This window comes from Gopherus evgoodei, chromosome 1 (assembly GCF_007399415.2).
Source record: "Gopherus evgoodei ecotype Sinaloan lineage chromosome 1, rGopEvg1_v1.p, whole genome shotgun sequence".
NCBI lineage: Eukaryota > Metazoa > Chordata > Testudines > Testudinidae > Gopherus > Gopherus evgoodei.
The window spans coordinates 277,679,146-277,696,648 of NC_044322.1; the positions used below are offsets into that span (position 1 = coordinate 277,679,146).

The 17,503-nt window shown below is 39.7% G+C and overlaps 1 protein-coding gene across 4 annotated transcripts in view; it reads right to left on the reverse strand.

Annotated features, from left to right (window-relative positions):
• ANO4 (anoctamin 4) overlaps positions 1 to 17,503 on the reverse strand; it is a 211,065-nt gene that overhangs the window by 44,285 nt on the left and 149,277 nt on the right. For all 4 annotated transcript variants that reach the window (XM_030548451.1, XM_030548448.1, XM_030548447.1 and 1 more), the window contains 3 exons: positions 17,285 to 17,425; positions 7,424 to 7,588; positions 1,501 to 1,537 (listed from right to left, as the gene is read on the reverse strand). In XM_030548451.1, coding sequence (XP_030404311.1) covers positions 1,501 to 1,537; positions 7,424 to 7,588; positions 17,285 to 17,425 — 343 coding nt within the window. The remainder of the gene's footprint in view (positions 1 to 1,500; positions 1,538 to 7,423; positions 7,589 to 17,284; positions 17,426 to 17,503) is intronic.

The window sequence follows — 17,503 nt, forward strand, 5'->3', positions numbered from 1 at the left end:
AGCATGATATATTCTCAACTTGAAGCGGACTTCACACACAACTGAAATAAATGCTTTCTTCATGGTTATTTTTAATTATTTCTATTGCTGTAGCATGCAGGGAACCTCTACAGGCCTCAGGATAGCACCGTACTAGACACTAAACAAACAACTAACAAACACAATCCCTGCTCCAGAGAGCTCTCAATCTAGGATTTTGACAAAATGCACTGAAACAGGTGGATAAATAATGAAGGAAGCGGGGAGCTTGATTCCCATTCTGAGCAGCGCTCAAGACTAGATTTAAAACAGTCAACACTTCTTGTGCTATATCTACACAACTGGCCCACTCCTGCAAATGCTTGCCAGTAATGGGCATGGTATTTACCATTCTGAGCAGCCCCATAGATTTCAATAGGGGTAATCACAGTAATACACACTATGGGCCAGATTTTCAGAAGTGCTGAGTGCCCACAATACTAGCTGAAGCTGATAGAAGTTGTGGGTAGGCAACATCTCTGAAAATCAAGCCCTATGGTAAGCATATGTTCAGCTGAGTCCTTAGCATTTAAGATATTTAGGACAGGAATCATGGGCCAGATCTTCAGCAGGTGTAAACTGTCATAGCTCCATCGGCTTCAACTGAGCTCTGTCAGGTTACACAAGTTAAGGATCTGGCCCCATGAATTTAATTCGTCTGTAAAGCACCATGCACTGTTCTGTAATAAAATAAAAGTTCATACTGAAAACGGAGATTTCCCTTTTCCTCTCCCAGCTGCAGCATCTTAGATCAGAGCTCCATTTCTATAGTATCTACGAATTAAAGCTCAGCTAGGAATCAGGCTGGATGTAGCTGGGAGAGGACGGGAAAGAGCAATTTTCTTGTTGTTAGGCAACAATCAGGTTTTAAGGTGAGACTTGAAATTAAATGTCATATTGATAGATATTTTGAAAAACTATAAACAGAGTTATAAATGTGGTTAGAAACACAGTACAATATTTAAAAAACATGCATTATTTTAATCTAGGCAGCATTTTGCAAATATGACAGGGATACTGATTCAGGGAGAAATCCTGCACCTAGTGAAGTCAATGGCAAAACTCCAGTTGGCTTCAATGGAGCTAGGATTTCACACTCAGTATTAACAACGAGGAGTCCTTGTGGCACCGTGGAGACTAACAAATTTATTTGGGCATAAGCTTTTGTGGGCTAGAACCCACTTCATCAGATGCATGGAGTGGAAAATACAGGAGTAGCTATAAATGCATGAAAAGATGTGAGTTGCCTTACCAAGTGTGAGGTCAGTCTGATGAAGCAGGTACTAGCCCACAAAAGCTTATGCCCAAATAAACTCATTAGTCTCCAAGGTGTCACAAGGACTCCTCGTTCTTTTTGCTGCTACAGACTAACACGGCTACCACTCTGAAATCTGACACTCAGTATTTAAAATGAAGCAATAGCTGAAGTATAATCAAAAATCAATAAAATAGTATTTCAGTTTTATATTTATCACCACTTACCTAAATTTGTCAGAAGAAGAGCAACTTTTTCATACAACTGCAACAAATAAGAAACAACTTCTGAAAAATGTGACCAGCTCAGTTTAACATAATTAACAATATAGGTCTGTTTTCTAGGATGAATAACTATTATTCCATTTTAAAACTGAGATTCTGATCATCGTTTGGTAAAATTTGTTGGCATTGTGATACTACTAAGTAACACTATTTAGCTCTTATGTGGTGCCTTTCATTCATAGATGCACTTTACAAAGGAGGAGAGTTATCATTATCCCCTTGTACAGATGTGATGCAGAAAGCTTAAGTAATTTGTCCAAGGTCTGTTACGACAACTGGTTCTACAGATTTACCCTTAATTGTCAATTTAACAAATACTGATGGGAAAAAGGTTTAAAAGTGAGAGAGACAGACTGAACTTGTCCAAACAAAAAGGCAGAGTGATATCACTCAAGGACTTTGGTAAGATCATATTTGGTAAACAAGAAAAGTGTGGAACCAAAAATCAGTGAACCAAAATTGGTGTATCAGTTGGTGGACAAAATAATGGGAGGACAAGCTATTCCGCCCATCACTCCCCTTTTGGGATGCTCAAAGAGACTTTTTGGGGGGAAGGTTGCAGGGGGACACTGGGCACTGTGTTGCTGGCTGATTGAAAGACAAAGAGAAGGGAAGGAGCAAGCTTCACCATCATGGCTGCCACCCCCTCCATTTCCTTAGATCTCAGGACCCAGTGTAACACCAACGGACCTTCTTCTGCCTAATCCTAAGAGATGGCCTAACCTGACCAGGCCAGAGAACGAGAAGGACCCAGATGAAACCACTTCCTCCAACGGCTTTGGCTAAATCCAACACTACCTGGGATGAGAGACTTTGTCAGACACCCACATCCATTGAGCATGCTCTTTCCCTTCTCTAACTAACTTATTTCTCCTTTTCCTACCTGTCTCCTTCTGCCTGGTAAGGCTCTCCAAGACTATGTATTTTGCAACACTGCTGTAAGCCAGTGACCAGAAAGGCATCTAAAGGCAATGCCCTAAACACCCTGATGTTGGAATGAGTTTGCAGATCTTGGAGTGGCTGATAAAACTGTGTGCCGGGCCTGTTTTCTTCCAACACTGAGGCTGAATATGAGAGTCAACACCAGAAACAGAGGCTGCATTTTTTAATCTTTGTTGTTCTTCTCTTTCCCCTTGTGTGTGTGTGTTTTGTCCTGTTTTGCCTTCTAGGAAACAGGATCAGACTTTAACAGCTCCAGCCATCTCAACTAATGTCTCTTTTTTTCCCAAAAGGATAGTTACTACCATCTTTAAAACCAGGTAACAGACTGTCAAACAAGGGTTTTTTTCTTCTTCTCCTTTTAAAGACTCTACAGCTAAAGGGAACAAGGGATGTTGTTAAAGTGACAGCCTCACTTAACACTTTACATTTCAAATGCTTAAACAACTGTGTGGTTTTTTTTTCTTTTTCTGTATCTTTAGTGAAAGACTTTTAATGGGAGCATTTGTCACAGTAGCAAGCAGGCTGACATCTCTATAAACCTAACCCTGAACCTTGTTTGACACTGTTTAATGTTGCACAGTGAGAGGCCGTTAATACCTTTGACTCTTTGAGCCCCTTATTCCATCTAAATTAAAACAAGTCAGAAACCAGGCAATTGGCAGAGCCAGGAATAAAGCCCAGGTTTCTTCATTCCCAGACCAATGCCATATTAATTAGGCCATGTGCTCTCCTATACCTGAGTAAAAACACTAATTTTTACCTTGAAAATCTTTGACGCTGAAACTGAAAAGTGTGTGGATTTCAATGAAAAGTTTAGCGTTGCGTTCCATCTGTAAAAAGTCATTTAATTCTGCAAACGCAAGGGAAATTATGGAAAACTTAACAAGCAAATTAGTTCTAACTAAAACAGACCTTGTCTTTCTCTCCTTTGGAGAGAGACATAGGAGCTCAGAGAACATCATTGTTGCCAAATGTATTTCTTTATTCAGAACCACTGATGTTCTTCTAAATCCTTATTGGCACTTGTCTATGATAGCAGGAATCATGGTCTCAAATTCCTCTGAATGATTGCTAACTTCTATAATAGAGAAGCTTTGACATGAGTTAGCATTTATGCAGTGGTGAACGTACAACATACCATATAAATGCACAGTATTCATTTTTATTATAAAACTAAATCACTGTATCCATTTGTCTCAAATGGTATTACCTCTTCTACTGATCTGGGGCCAGATCCTGCACGGTGTTGAGTGTCCTCAATTCCTATAGACATTAATGGGAGTTGAGGGGACACAACACCTTTTCAAAGAACTCCCCATCTTTCAGGATTGGGCCCTTAGTTTCCTATTCCTTTTTCTGCAATTTACTTTATAAACTGTTGCTAAGGTTAGTGAGTTATACACAGGCTACGTATTAAACCAGCTGCTTAGGAACTCAAGTAATTTGAAATTCTGTCATAGCTATTAACAACATTTCTCCTGCAGAGCTTTCTGCCTTGTCTGAAATAAACCGTGGTGATTTGAATCCTATTTTTGATGTAAATAATTGAAAAGCTGGTCTCTTCCCAGCTTTAAAAGTACTTCCCTATGGAGAATATACAAGGGCTAAAGGGCTGTGTGTTTGACACCCTGATCCTGGCACGGAGAGCGCCCATTTACAGATCGTCAATGACCTGCATGTCTGTGTTTGAATATTATATTTTGTTGTTATTCCTCCTGGATCAGACAGACAGTGTTTGCGATTCTGTTAACGATGTTTGGAACGGTTTTTCTGCAACTACAGTTTATTATTACAAATCTCAAAGGGCTTCATTTAGGATCCCATTTTATTCAGGATTCATATTTCCTTGGGTGATATTACTGGTATGAACAGGTTTTACTACCCAAGATGAAGTTTGTGATTGCTTTCAGTGCAGGCTGCATGATTAACTGGGAGACAGCTTGACTGTCATCAAATCTTGTCAAGATGAATGCATAACTATATTATCCATCCAGCTCTCAAAGCATCCAACCTAGAAGTTGATTGACCCAGAGCTTTCCCCGATGCTTATATCAGACAGGTTGTGAAATTGTATTAGAGTCTTTGGCTGCAGTCCATGTTGTCTTACAGGGATTCCCAGACTGTTCTAAACATCTTTTGTCTCATCTCACCTCAAGTTCTGTTTATATTAATCTCTCTTTGCTTGCCCCATGTGACTTTTCTTCATTTTTATGTGCTTACAGCTTGAATAGGACTCAACTGTCTGCTCGCTCATGGGAACCAGACGCTATTAGTACTTTAGAAGCTCTCCATTAGTTGCCTATTGTAACCCACTGCCTATTGTAATTCAGTGTGGAAAGCAAAAGGTTAAGTTCAAAACCTCACCACCTCCGTAAAAGATGTTTCATGGTCATGCTTTAATATACTTACGGGATCTTATTTTCCCTGGTCCTCACCTTATTGTCCAGTGCACAGACAATATTTATTTCTTGTGAGTAGCTGTAAGGTTTAAGAAGTTTTTCTTGCAATACTCCACTTGATATGTCAGAAAAAAAATCAACAAGGAACCTATTCATGGCTTTTTTCCATTATTTTAATTTTTTCCCCTTAACAGTAGAAGTCTTTGGGAGCTAGAAAGTGTAATCTACTTCTGTTCTGAGTTGTTTCATTGCTGCCTCAGTGCACACGTTTGGAAGATTGGTGGTGAGTTCTTTGCTGACAGAGGTATACGCTGACTTATGTTTATTCTTCATAATGCTTATCACATTATCTAGGCCTACTTAAAAAAATAAAAATTTTAAAGCTACAGATTTTAAACAAAATACATTAAGAAACATTTACAGAGTCCTCAAATCAACTTCTCAACTCACTATTGGTCTCTATCCTGTCCTTCTCCAATTTCTCAATCAACTCTCCCCTTTCTCTCCCTTGGGAAATGCATGGGAAACCAGACAAATCTTTCAACTTGTCCCAAAGGACACCAAATGCAGGCTTGAGTGTGCAAAGGAGGAGAAGGTAGTTCCTGTGGTGACGGCTTCTCACAGCCACTTTGAATGTAAACCAGGGCTGTTAGTTTGAATATCTCAGATGACTGCAAATAATTCAGTATCACATAGGAAGTGAAGTGGTCTCTCTAGTAGGCAGCATTTATACATGAATTGGTTGAAATTAACATCTTATACTTCACACGGAAACTAAGGGCTTGTCTATGCTTACCGGGAGATTGATGCATGGCGATCAATGCATCAGCAATTGATTTTTAGTGGGCCTAGCGAAGACTTGCTAAATTGACTGCAGATTGCTCTCCCGTCGACTCCTGTACTCCACCGGACTGAGAAGAGTCAGGGGAGTCAACGACAGAGCATCTCCTGTCGACATTGTGTAGCATGGACCCCATGGTAAGTAGATCTAAGCTACATCGACTTGAGTTATGCTATTCAGGTAACTCAAATTGTGTAGCTTAGATGACTTTTCCCTGTAGTGTAGACAAGGCCTAATTGAGGAGTCAGTGTAGCTCATGGAGCTAAGGAATAATAGCCTTATAGCAAGACACTCCACTTACTAAGTGGGGCAAGACATTCTGAATTAGATGCAATTTTTGGATGGCTTGAAGATGTAGCTGTTTGTGAAGTGTTTGCAATAACACAACCTCGAGGTGGCAATGACATGGGTAACTGGCAACATTTGCATCTGAAGGAAAAGGATGCAACCATCTTGTCAAGAGCAGGTAACAGAAAAACACATCCAACAATCACTGCTACATGGATAGTCAGAAGCACTTGGGAAACCAACAGAACTCTCTCACTTTAGAGGATGGGAAAACTCACCCTTTACCTACCCAACCCATTGTGATGTACCCCACTGGAACTTTAACCACCTAGGAACAGATGGCCTAGGAATCCCTTTATCTCAGGCCCAATCAGACTCACAAGCCACACTCAATCCACCCTCCCAGAATTCTCTCTTAGAATGCAGTGATTGGCATGCTTTTAGCATTAGAGGTAACTGATGCAACAGTTCATAGCCACTCAATGTCAATCCCTCCCTGTGAAGTTTTCAATGCAGGTAAGTGCTCTCATGTAGAAAGAGAATCTGTATATATCTATCCCTAAGGGGAAAATTCTGCTGTGAATAAGAGACGAGCAAGTTTGGCCCCTATATTAAAAAAGAACACTAAATTATTTTATTTTAAAAAGCATATAAAGAATTACTTGCAATTTGCAGACAAATAGAAGAAATAAAGTGTAGGACAAATTTGAACCAATTAGGCTTGAATATGTTCCTTTAAAATATAATTTGTAGACTTTTTCAAACATGTATTGTGAATTTTGAAGCCAATTACACAAGTATGGTAGGTACTAAGAGTCAAACCCAACAAGCATCTTCAACTCCCATTAAGTCAGTAGCAATTGAGGGCATTCAGGAGCATGCAGACTGGGGCACACATAGATCAAGTGCCTGTATGCACTTTGCTTTAGATTCTAGCATGGGCAGTGGGTGAACCCCACCCCCTGTCTGCCAGAGGGCCGATCTCCGAGCCCGCTCCCCCCCATGGCCAGAGGAGTCCTGAGCTGCCCCAGCTGTGCCGTGCCTGCCCTCCCAAGTCCTCAAGCTGCCCGGCAGGAAAAGCAAAAGCTCTTTCCAAAGAACCTGAGCTTTTTGTATGCAGCGTGTAGGTTCCAGGGTGGCTGAGGAGGCAGTATCTGCAACTCAGCTTTCCAGGTTCATCAATAATTTCTGTGGAGTCCAGGGAGTTTGCTGATGAATGGGGGAAGCTGAGTAGCAGATACCACCTCCTCAGCCACCCTGGAACCTGCATGGTGCATAATAATAAGCAAAAACTTCTTCCAGCAGAAGCCCAGCCCATGCAAACCGCCAAAACCGATAACCCAGCATCCTGGCCTATTATACCCACTGCTTATGGATCCCGGTTATCTCTACTTACCACATTCAGTAGCATGATGATGCAAAAGTTGATGCACACCGCAGTCCCTGTAGTTGCAACCTGAGAGTTATTCCTGATTAAAGCCCACTTAAAGGCTGCAAAAGTGCTGACAGTCACAACACGGTAAATAACAATGCCAAAAACAGCAGCAATCACCACACAGATCTAAAGGGGGTGGGGAAAAACAGAAAAGCCTGAAATCCCTCACAATTGGAACTGATTTCTTTCTGAAATTCTCAAGACTATAAAAATAAACCTATCTTAAAAAAACAAGTCCTGAACCATGCATCATTTTTTCCTGAGAGGGGTTTCATCTGGATTAATATCTAATTTCCTCTCCGTTTCCTATAATATAAAATATACTTGATATCTGTTTAAAATCATGTCTACATTTAATCATTCTCTTGAAAAACACAACTGTTTTCTGTTTTCCAGTGTTAGTGAATGGTGCTTGATTGCTAGCTCTGGAAATCAAAGCTTCACCTCACTTACACTGAGTAAAAGTCACCACTCTGGAGAGGGTCAGTATATGGTTTATGGCTCATGGCTCACATTTGAATATTTAAGTGGTACATAGGCTTTTGTGCTGCCCCTTTGCCTGGGGTGAATTTCACCCTGTGTTAAATACTGCATAGGAAGCAACAGAGAGTTTTGTCACACTACCTTAATAAGCTGCTTCACTGGACTATTTTGGAGGGATTATATTTAGGGATGGTAAATTCAATCTCTTTGATAATTTCATCCCTGGCATCTTTGATAATACTTAGGAAAGGTGTCTGATGTAGAAAATTTTGCAGCTGAGCTGAGGTCACTAAGTCAGTTGTGACATATCATACAGAACAGTTGGGCATTAAACTGTCATGACCAGCTCATGTTCCTTTTGAGCCAGTCACCTAGAGCTCAAACATTTTGTTATTAGCATGGGTGACTCATCATATCCACTCTACATTATATACTATTTTTTAGCTATGTTACCATGTAATTAAATTTTCTTGACTAGAAACCAGTCAGGTTTGGTGTGTCCACACGTAATACTACAATGTGAATGCATTCTTAAAACCTGACAAAAATGTGATACATGATAGTTAATTAGGAAAAACAATCAGCACCTCTCCCCTACCCCAGAATATCGAGCCATTTTCACTTAATTTTATTTATAGAATTGATTTAACAGTGGTTGGCATAATCCATATGTAGAGAAATGTGACAAGGGGGTTGAAGTGTGTGTGAACATGTAGGACCAGTTCATCTGATCCATTAAAGCTACTCTTTCCACTGTGGAAGCATAGAGCAACCACAAAGTTACCTTACTAGTGAGCTAGAGGACGATGCCCTGTGGACAAGGGGATTCCTAGGTGGTATAGAGTGGCCTTGGAAACTTCTATACCTACCCTTTCTCTTGACCCAGGTGTGGCTATCCCTAAGCCCATATGGCCCCTACCTGTTGGAATGGATGGGCAGCCAGAATAAAACACAGTAGTTCTGAGGCTGCTGTAATTTACACTAGGCACTAACTTGAGGCTCACAGCTTTGGGTTTAAGGGACAGGGATGGACTTTCCAACACCTTCCCTTAGGGGGCTCGGGATTTTGGCTTTAATGTTTAAAGAAGCGTTTGGTCAGTCATAACTATTTAAGAGAAAAAATCATTAGTTTGACAATAAAACAACTGAAATAAATTATTCTAATGGTAAAAAAGTGATTAAAATTGTCTCCACTCATTTTAAAAATTTGAGCGGAAACTCTTCTATTCTGCTAATTCTAAGCCACAAAGGTTCTGATAGGCATACAAATGTCACAGTTACAAAGGATCATTTCTGGCTTAGGACTCCTAGTGTTAAATTCAGGATTTGTAAGTTTCTTTCAGGGAAGATTGTAACCACATAACTAATATGAAGAAATGTGACTCATATTCACAGATTCAGGAATTTAACAATACGAGCCATTTTAAAGCTGTTTTGGCTTCTTCAAGAATAACCCTCTAGGGTTGGATCAATCACCAATTCCTCAAGTATGGCAAGGGCTTAAACGCTGAATTCCATAATCAGAGTATTAGGAATAGGATTAAAATATCTGATTTCCCCATTTCATTCACCAACATACAGGTGTTTTTTTTTAAAGATAGAAACTAGCAGTCAAGTTTCATACTACTCATCTTTATACCTTGTCAGTTTCATTATTAGGAGCAATAAGACTATAAGAATGGCCAGACTAAGTCAGAGGAATGGTTCGTCTAGCCCAGTACCCTGTCTTTGGACAATGGCCAATGCCAGATGCTTCAAAGGGAAGGCACAGAACAAGGCAATTATTGAATGGGCCATTCCCTGTCATCCAGTCCCAGTTCAGGCCTTCACAACATCCCCTGGCAAAGAGTTCCACATGTTAACTGCTTTCTGTGAAGAAGTGCTTCTTTTTGTTTGTTTTAAGCCTGCTGCCTATTAATTTCATCAGGTGAATCCCAGGTTCTTGAGTTATATGAAGTGGTAAATAACACATTCTCTTTCTCCACATCATTCATGATTTTATAGTTTTCTATTACATCCCCTGTTAATCATCTCTTTTCCAACCTGAACAGTCCCAGTCTTTTTAATCTCTCCTCATATGGAAACTGTTCTATGCCCTTATTTTTGTTGCTTTTCTCTGTACCTTTTCCAATTCTAATATCTTTTTGGAGACATGATGACCAGAATTGCACACAGTATCCAAGGTGTGGATTTATATTTATCATGGATTTATATAGTGGCATTATGATATTTACTGTCTGATTATCTATCCCTTTCCTAATGGTTCCTAACATTTGGTTAGCTTTTTTAACTGCTGCTGCACATTGATTGGATGTTTTCAGAGAATTTTCCATAATGACTCCATGATCTCTTTCTTGAGTGATAACAACTAAATTAGACCCCCTCATTTTGTATGTATAGTTGGGATTATGTTTTCCAGTATGAACTAGTTTGCATTTATCAGCATTGAATTTCATCTGCAAATTTGTTGCCCAATCACCCAAGCTTTGTGAGATCCCTTTGTAACTCTTCACAATCTACTTTGGACTTACTTATCTTGTGTAATTTTGTATCATCTACAAACTTTGCCATCTCACTGTTTACCTTCTTTTTCAGATCATTTATGAATATGTGGAACAGCACTGGTCCCAATATAGATCGCTGGGGGACCCTGCTATTTATCTCTCCATTCTGAAAACTAACCATTTATTCCTTCCCTCTCTCATATCCCATGACTGCTTACGAGCCTTTGGTATGGGACCTTGTCAAAGGTTTTCTGAAAGTCCAAGTACACTATATCCACTAGATTATCCTTGTCCATATGTTTGTTGACCCCCTCAAAGATTTCTAATAGGTTGGTGAGGCATGATTTACCTTTACAAAAGCAGTGTTGGCTCTTCAACATATCATGTTGATGTGTGTGTCTGATAATGCTGTTCTTTACTGTAGTTTTCACCAATTTGCCAGAAGCTGATTTAAGTGTTAGGTTACATACCAGTTAGTAGTTCTGAAATTTCACATTTGAGTTCCCTCTGAATTCTTGGCTGAATGCCATCTGGCCCTGATGACTTGTTACTGTTTATCAATTTGTTCCAAAACCTCCTCTATCGATGCCTCAATCTGGACTCCTTCTCAGATTTGTCACCTAAAAACAATGGCTCAGGTTTGGGAATCTCCCTCATATCCTTTGCAGCGAAGACTGATCAAAAAAGTCATATAGCTTCTCTGCAATGGCCTCGTCTTCCTTGAGTGTTGTTTTAGCACCTCAAATCATCCAATGATCCCACTGACTGGCAAACTTCCTGTTTCTGATGCAAAACTAATATGGAAATCTAGGTTGGCACAACTAAATGCTGCAGCATATCGGAAAGATTTTCATGTCATCCAACACATATATATGTGTATATATAAAAATCACCTAAATATTCCCACTCAGCCCCCATCCCTTCCCTTAAATTACCCAGGATATCTCACTAACACTTTACTTTGGAAAACACCATAACATTATCCATAGAGCTATTTTTGAGTCAGCACAATATTGATATTTTATTTCTGGATTTTAAATTGACAGCACAAGCTTACTTTTGATGTTAAGTAGATATCACTCACTGGGAATCTAACTGGACAATATATTAAGACAAATATAAGATTGATCTTCACCAGTAGGTGGAGTGATTGGGCAAAACTCTTATTTCAATGCATTAACATTCCAAGGAGCCTGCATTGTGTTTATCATTGACACTACTGTTGCTAACAACAAAATGCATTTGACTTTGCAGGGGTATCTCCAAAACCAAACTATATTAAGGCATCCAGATATCAGAGTAAGTAGAAATTTTCAGGGTGGCAGTTGGAAGGTGGAGTGGGCTACAGCCCCATTAGCTTTGTGGTTCAACCACTTCTCTTTATGGATGTAAATGAAGGTCCAAGCAGAACCTGGTGACGTTTGGGTTTACTGAAACATACAGAACTACTTTTATTTTAAGTTTTACAAAACATCCTTTTCTCTCATTTTAAGATACTGTTTTTCAAGGATATTTCATTTTTAAAAATCCATGTATTTCTAACCCAGTGGAAGCCTGTGCTACTCAAACAAAAACAACAACAAAAAGTCAATTTTGAAAATCATTCTTGGCTTGTTTCTAAGATTAACAAGGTGGGGGAAGGGAGGCTAAAATAATACAGTCCAATACTTGTTTTGCCAAAGCCAAATAGTACTTGAAAAATCATGAGGTTTAGATTTAAGTCAAAACTTGGAAGCCTGGATATTCAAGTGATCTCCGACTTTGGCAAAAGAAGTGACATCATCCCAAATGATAATTTCAAGAGCTTTTCACTACGGTAAAGCACAAAGCACTCTGTTCGTTTAAAAAAGAGAAAAAGGCAATTTGGAAGATAGATAAATTCATGCTGGCTTTAGATCATGAGATATTTGATTAAGTGTTTAGCATTTGATGTTAGTATTAGCTGAAGTTTAAAAGACCTCTCATAGGTCAAAAAGGTTATATACATACTTCACCCTGTGTCAGGCCTGGCTCCAGCGCGCCAGGAACATGCTTGGGGTGGCATGCCATGGGGGGCGCTCTGCCAGTTGCCTGGAGGGCAGCAGACAGCTCCGGTGGACTTCCTGCAGACGTCTCTGCAGAGGGTCCGCTGGTCCCGCGGCTCCGGTGGAGCATCCGCAGGCATGCCTGCGGAGGTCCACTGGAGCCGTGGGACCAGCGGACCCCCCGCAGGGAAGCCTGCGGGAGGTCCACCGGAGCCGCGGGGCCGGCGAGCGGCAGAGCACCCCCCGCAGCGTGCCGCAGTGCTTGGGGAGGTGAAATTGCTAGAGCCGGCCCTGCCCTGCGTACAATGAATTTGCACTCATTATCAATAGTGAAGAAGGCAGGAAGCAGCTGGTGACACAAACCCCAAAAAAATTGGTTAATTTTGGATGGGAATTAGTGCAACCTAGCTCAGAAAGGGGGCAGCAAACAGGGTTCTTGTGTATTTTTTTTTTTAATGCAAGTGTTGCATTCTGAAAATAAGATCAGTTGCAGGTAGAAAGATCCTGAACTTGAAGATAACATTGTGTCTAATCTATTATAAAAAGGTGGTGACAGCCAGCCTCCACTACGAAGTCCTCGGTTAGCCTTTATAACTTTGTATTGGAAAACTGATTTAGCTTAACAATTGACAGATTTATTTTGGAAGCAAGGAAGAATATTTCCTCAAAGTTTTTCTTTAAAATCACCCTCTAACTGAGTTTTGAGTTAAACGTCATTATAAAACTATCCTGATTTGAAACTTTGACTTGTGTAATTTTCTTTTTCTCCCTATAGATCAGCTTTCTTACTCTTTCAGACTTTCCAGATAATAAAAGTTACTTGAAAACCTATATCAGCAATTTCTGAAGAAAATAAGTTGTAATTAAGCAAACTTACTGATCATTTTTACTGTGGATAGCTTTGGGTCCAAACCTGCTAATACTGATATCACTGGGAGTTATGTCCCACTCATAGTTCCATTAACACTAGTGGATGTTCTGCCACAATCTTCAATGGAAGCAAAACCAGGCACTTCAAAGTATATTAAGTTAAACCACTGAGGACACTTTTAGTGTGCAATGAGAGTGTCAACAGGGGAAGTTAGTGCAGAATGGCTAATGTGTGCAGTAAATTCACACCCTAGTTTACTGTGCAATAACTTTCCCATGTAAACAATCCAACTACAAATCCAGATTAATAATGCCTATCTAACTTTATAAAGAGCTTTAAGATCTACATATGTAAAAATACTATGCAAGCGCAAGGCATTTCATTACCCACCATATCCAAATGGGGTGACTAAGGTACAAACTGATTCAATGATTTAGCTGGGGAATTATGTCTGAGTGGGTTAGGTACAAGTTCCAAAACCAAAATACACTTATACCCCGATATAACATGACCCAATATAACATGAATTCAGATATAATGCAGTAAAGCAGTGCTCCGGGGGGGGGGGGAGGGGGAGGGTGGCGGGCTGCACACTCCAGTGGATCAAAGCAAGTTCGATATGACATGGTTTCACCTATAACGCGGTAAGATTTTTTGGCTCCCAAGGATAGTGTTATATCGAGGTAGAAATGTACTTGGATTCTAACCTTGGACCTGACACTTCATTTGCTACACTTGCTTTAGCACTTTTCACCAGTGCTAAATTTAAATTAGATTTAAATTTGTAAATGTAAGTAAGTAAATAAATAAATAGCTACTTTGGAGAGAGACTCTCTTAACTCCACAGTTTAGGAAAACATCTCTAATAAGGAAGGCCCTTACCCACATGCTAAACTTTAAGCATATGCTTAAATGCTTTCTTAACTAAGGGTCCAAATGTTGAATGTTAAGTCTAATTAACTATGAGAATTTGTTCTGAAATTTTGAACAATTTAAATACTTTTCCAGATTAAAAGACTTTATAATGGTTCACTCTGAGTATTTGTATGAATGTTTATTTATGTTCCTCTATGAGCTTAAAGTTATCCAACTACATCACAAAATTGAAAACATACATAGAACTCACCTATTAGCCTGAGGCAGGCTTCCTGTTTTGTCTTGTTTTTTTTTTAACCAATTTACATACAGTGTTTAGCTATCACAGCGATAATCATTTATAAAATGCTGAAGTTTGAGTTTGACATTGGAGCATATTATAAGCAGTTTTCAAGGGTGGGAATCGTAAAAGATTTAAGACATTGCCTTTGTTAGAAAAGTAGAGGTGATTTTCTGCTATTGAAGCCAATGGAGAAAATAAAAAGTCAATGCACAATGCATTCTACACAGTTCCTGGTTTTGGCGAATATCAGAATACCTAGTGCTTACAAAGCACTTTTTCCCACTAAACTTAAAGCACTTTATAAAGTAAGTACCATTACGTCCATTTTGTAGATGGGGAAATTGGCAGACAGAGAGATGAAGACTTCCTCAAGGTCACCAACACACCACTATGTGAGAGCCAGGAACAGTCATAATTTGTAGTCAAAGTGCTTCCTATAAATACAGTTGGCCCAAATTTGGAGAAATTTGGCTTTGGCTGCATAGGTGCTGGAACTAGCTGGCTTGAAATAATAGTAACAATCCAAACACGTGGTTTCTGCCTTCAGGACCCCCACTATAAAAATTGTTCCAGCACCCCTGTTTGGCTGCTGATTGAACCCAATATGTTGGTGAATCCCAAATCTGATCCTTGCGATGGGTACAGGAGCACATGGCCAGGCACATGAAGATGCTTGTTGCTCTCTGCTTACCAAGTTCCAATCTCAGAGGGTGGGTTTGCCTAGCACGACAATTTCATGATGCCAACATCTTTTTCATGATTCCAACACCTAAAAGGTATTTGTTGAATTCAAAGGTTAGGTTCAGCAAACATGAGTAGACCTGGTTCTGATTTCCACCCTAATCATTTGCCAAGCCCTAATTACATACTTTTTTACTTCCTTATGTAATGAAGTGGTGAGCATGGTGTGAGCATGGGGTCTGAACAGGGGGACCAGGGACTCAGCTTTGACCTGACTGATGGTCTTGCACAAATCATTTAACTTCCCTGCTTCAATTTCCTCACCTAAAAAATAGTGACATTGATACTTACTTACCTACACTGAACAGATTATTTAGTATCTGTCATGAACTTTGAAATTCATAAAGAAGTTAGTTTGTAAAGTCTCATAAGTGGCAGGTATAATTAATAATAATAAAAACAAATCGTTATCCTAGTGAGTACCAATCACATCATCACATTAAATAATCATCTCAGCAGAACAGGCCTTCCTAATGACATTTTTCAATAGGCAATCTTAGTAAATTCTTATACAAGCCAATTCCTTGAGAAAAAAAAAACTTGAAAAAACTTGTACTTCAGAAGGTAAATTTGAACTAGTTACTGTACGAGAGCCAATGGGCCTGATTTTCAAGTTGTTACACAGGAAAACTCCCTTTGACTTCAGGGATTTGAACCTCAGTTTTTACTACAACAGAACTTTCACTGAAGTCAGTGGGATGCTGCATGAACAAGGATCGAGCAAAACTTGGGTGAGGACTTTGAGATTTGCCCTGTTTTTACTTATTTATTGTAAGGCAGTAACTAAATCATTGTGAATGAGTCCATATTTTCATTCTAAGCCAGTTCCCTGCGTGTGTCCCTGGCTATAGGCTTGCTGGATACCACACAGATTCTGATCCCAGTTCTAGCAGTGTAAATCCATAGTAACTCTACTGAAGTCGGTAGAGCTACTCCAGATTAACAATGCTGATTAGCATGGATTAAAACAAATCCTCTTTTATGTTTTTAACACATGGGTATTTTTTATTGAAAGATTTTGTTTGTATGTCAATTGATGAATTCCCTTTTATTTTATGAATAGCATTTATGATTGTAACCTTCATTGTGGTTTAGAACCTCGATGTTGTGGCAGGAACATTGTGTGTCTGGGAAACTGCAACAGGACCACCAAGGGGCCTCAACACTGAATAATTCTATCCTGGTTGTTATTGGCAAAGCCACTGATTTTTAACAACTCTCTGCTAACATGGAAAATCCCAGCAGAAGAACAGAAACAGAAAAAGGCACTAGAAATTGCTTTTGAAAGTGAAATGCTCTTTAGAAAGGGGAATCGTTCCAATACGAGAATGAGAAGAGACACACATCTGGAGAAAGGGAAACAGAGGCTTCCCTTATGGACATTGACCAAAAACCAAAGGGCTCTCGAAAGTGATGAAAACTCAGGGGTGACGGGAGAGGAGTTGTGTTCAGGTGTTTGTTGTTTTGCCTAGATCTGTACTCTCCTCTGCTAAGAGTAAAGTGCATATTTAAGAAGTTCCTTTGCAAAGCTGGTGTTCCTGACTTTATCTGCTATGTATCCCTAAAGAGTAAAAACTGGAGTGCTCATGGAGGTGCAATTCGAGGCGGTGAAAGTGGGGCATGCATAAGTTGCTGCTGAGGGACCGCACTAATTTCAGGGCTAAGAGCAGTTGGATGTGGAGTCCCACATCCCCAGGAAGGGGACCAGACAGGGAGTCTGCACCTGAGGAGTGTGCCTGAGAAGCCAAAAGTAGAAAGTGTCTTGACTCTGTCCAGACCCAGCTGGCTGGAAGCACATGGGATCCAAAGGTTGTGTTCAGTATAGCAGACTGGTAATCATTCACAAGGGGAACGAGTGGTGGGGGGCCTCACCCTGGCTGTAACAGACAGTACAATCTTTAAACCAGAGTATTAACTATAATTCCCCCTCTGTATTCAGACTAACCAAATGATCTGTTTTCCAAAATTTCTACTCTGTCTGCCATTTTTAAACTAAACTTTTCCTTCTTGTAACTGGAAAAGAAATTAGCATTCTCAAACCATAAAAAATATTCCAGATGCAGAAACAATAAGTCTGCTGCATTTATCTGCAAATGCTTGATAAGGCTCTGGTTTTCCAGATATGGGATTCATCCGTTCTTTCTTGGAGTACTTTGCTTCAAACTGGGGACGTATTTCTTCCTAAAAAAGAAATGAGCAATTTTTATGTACAATACAGTTAAGCAAGGTCAAATTTCAGATCATTTTTTTCATAAAATT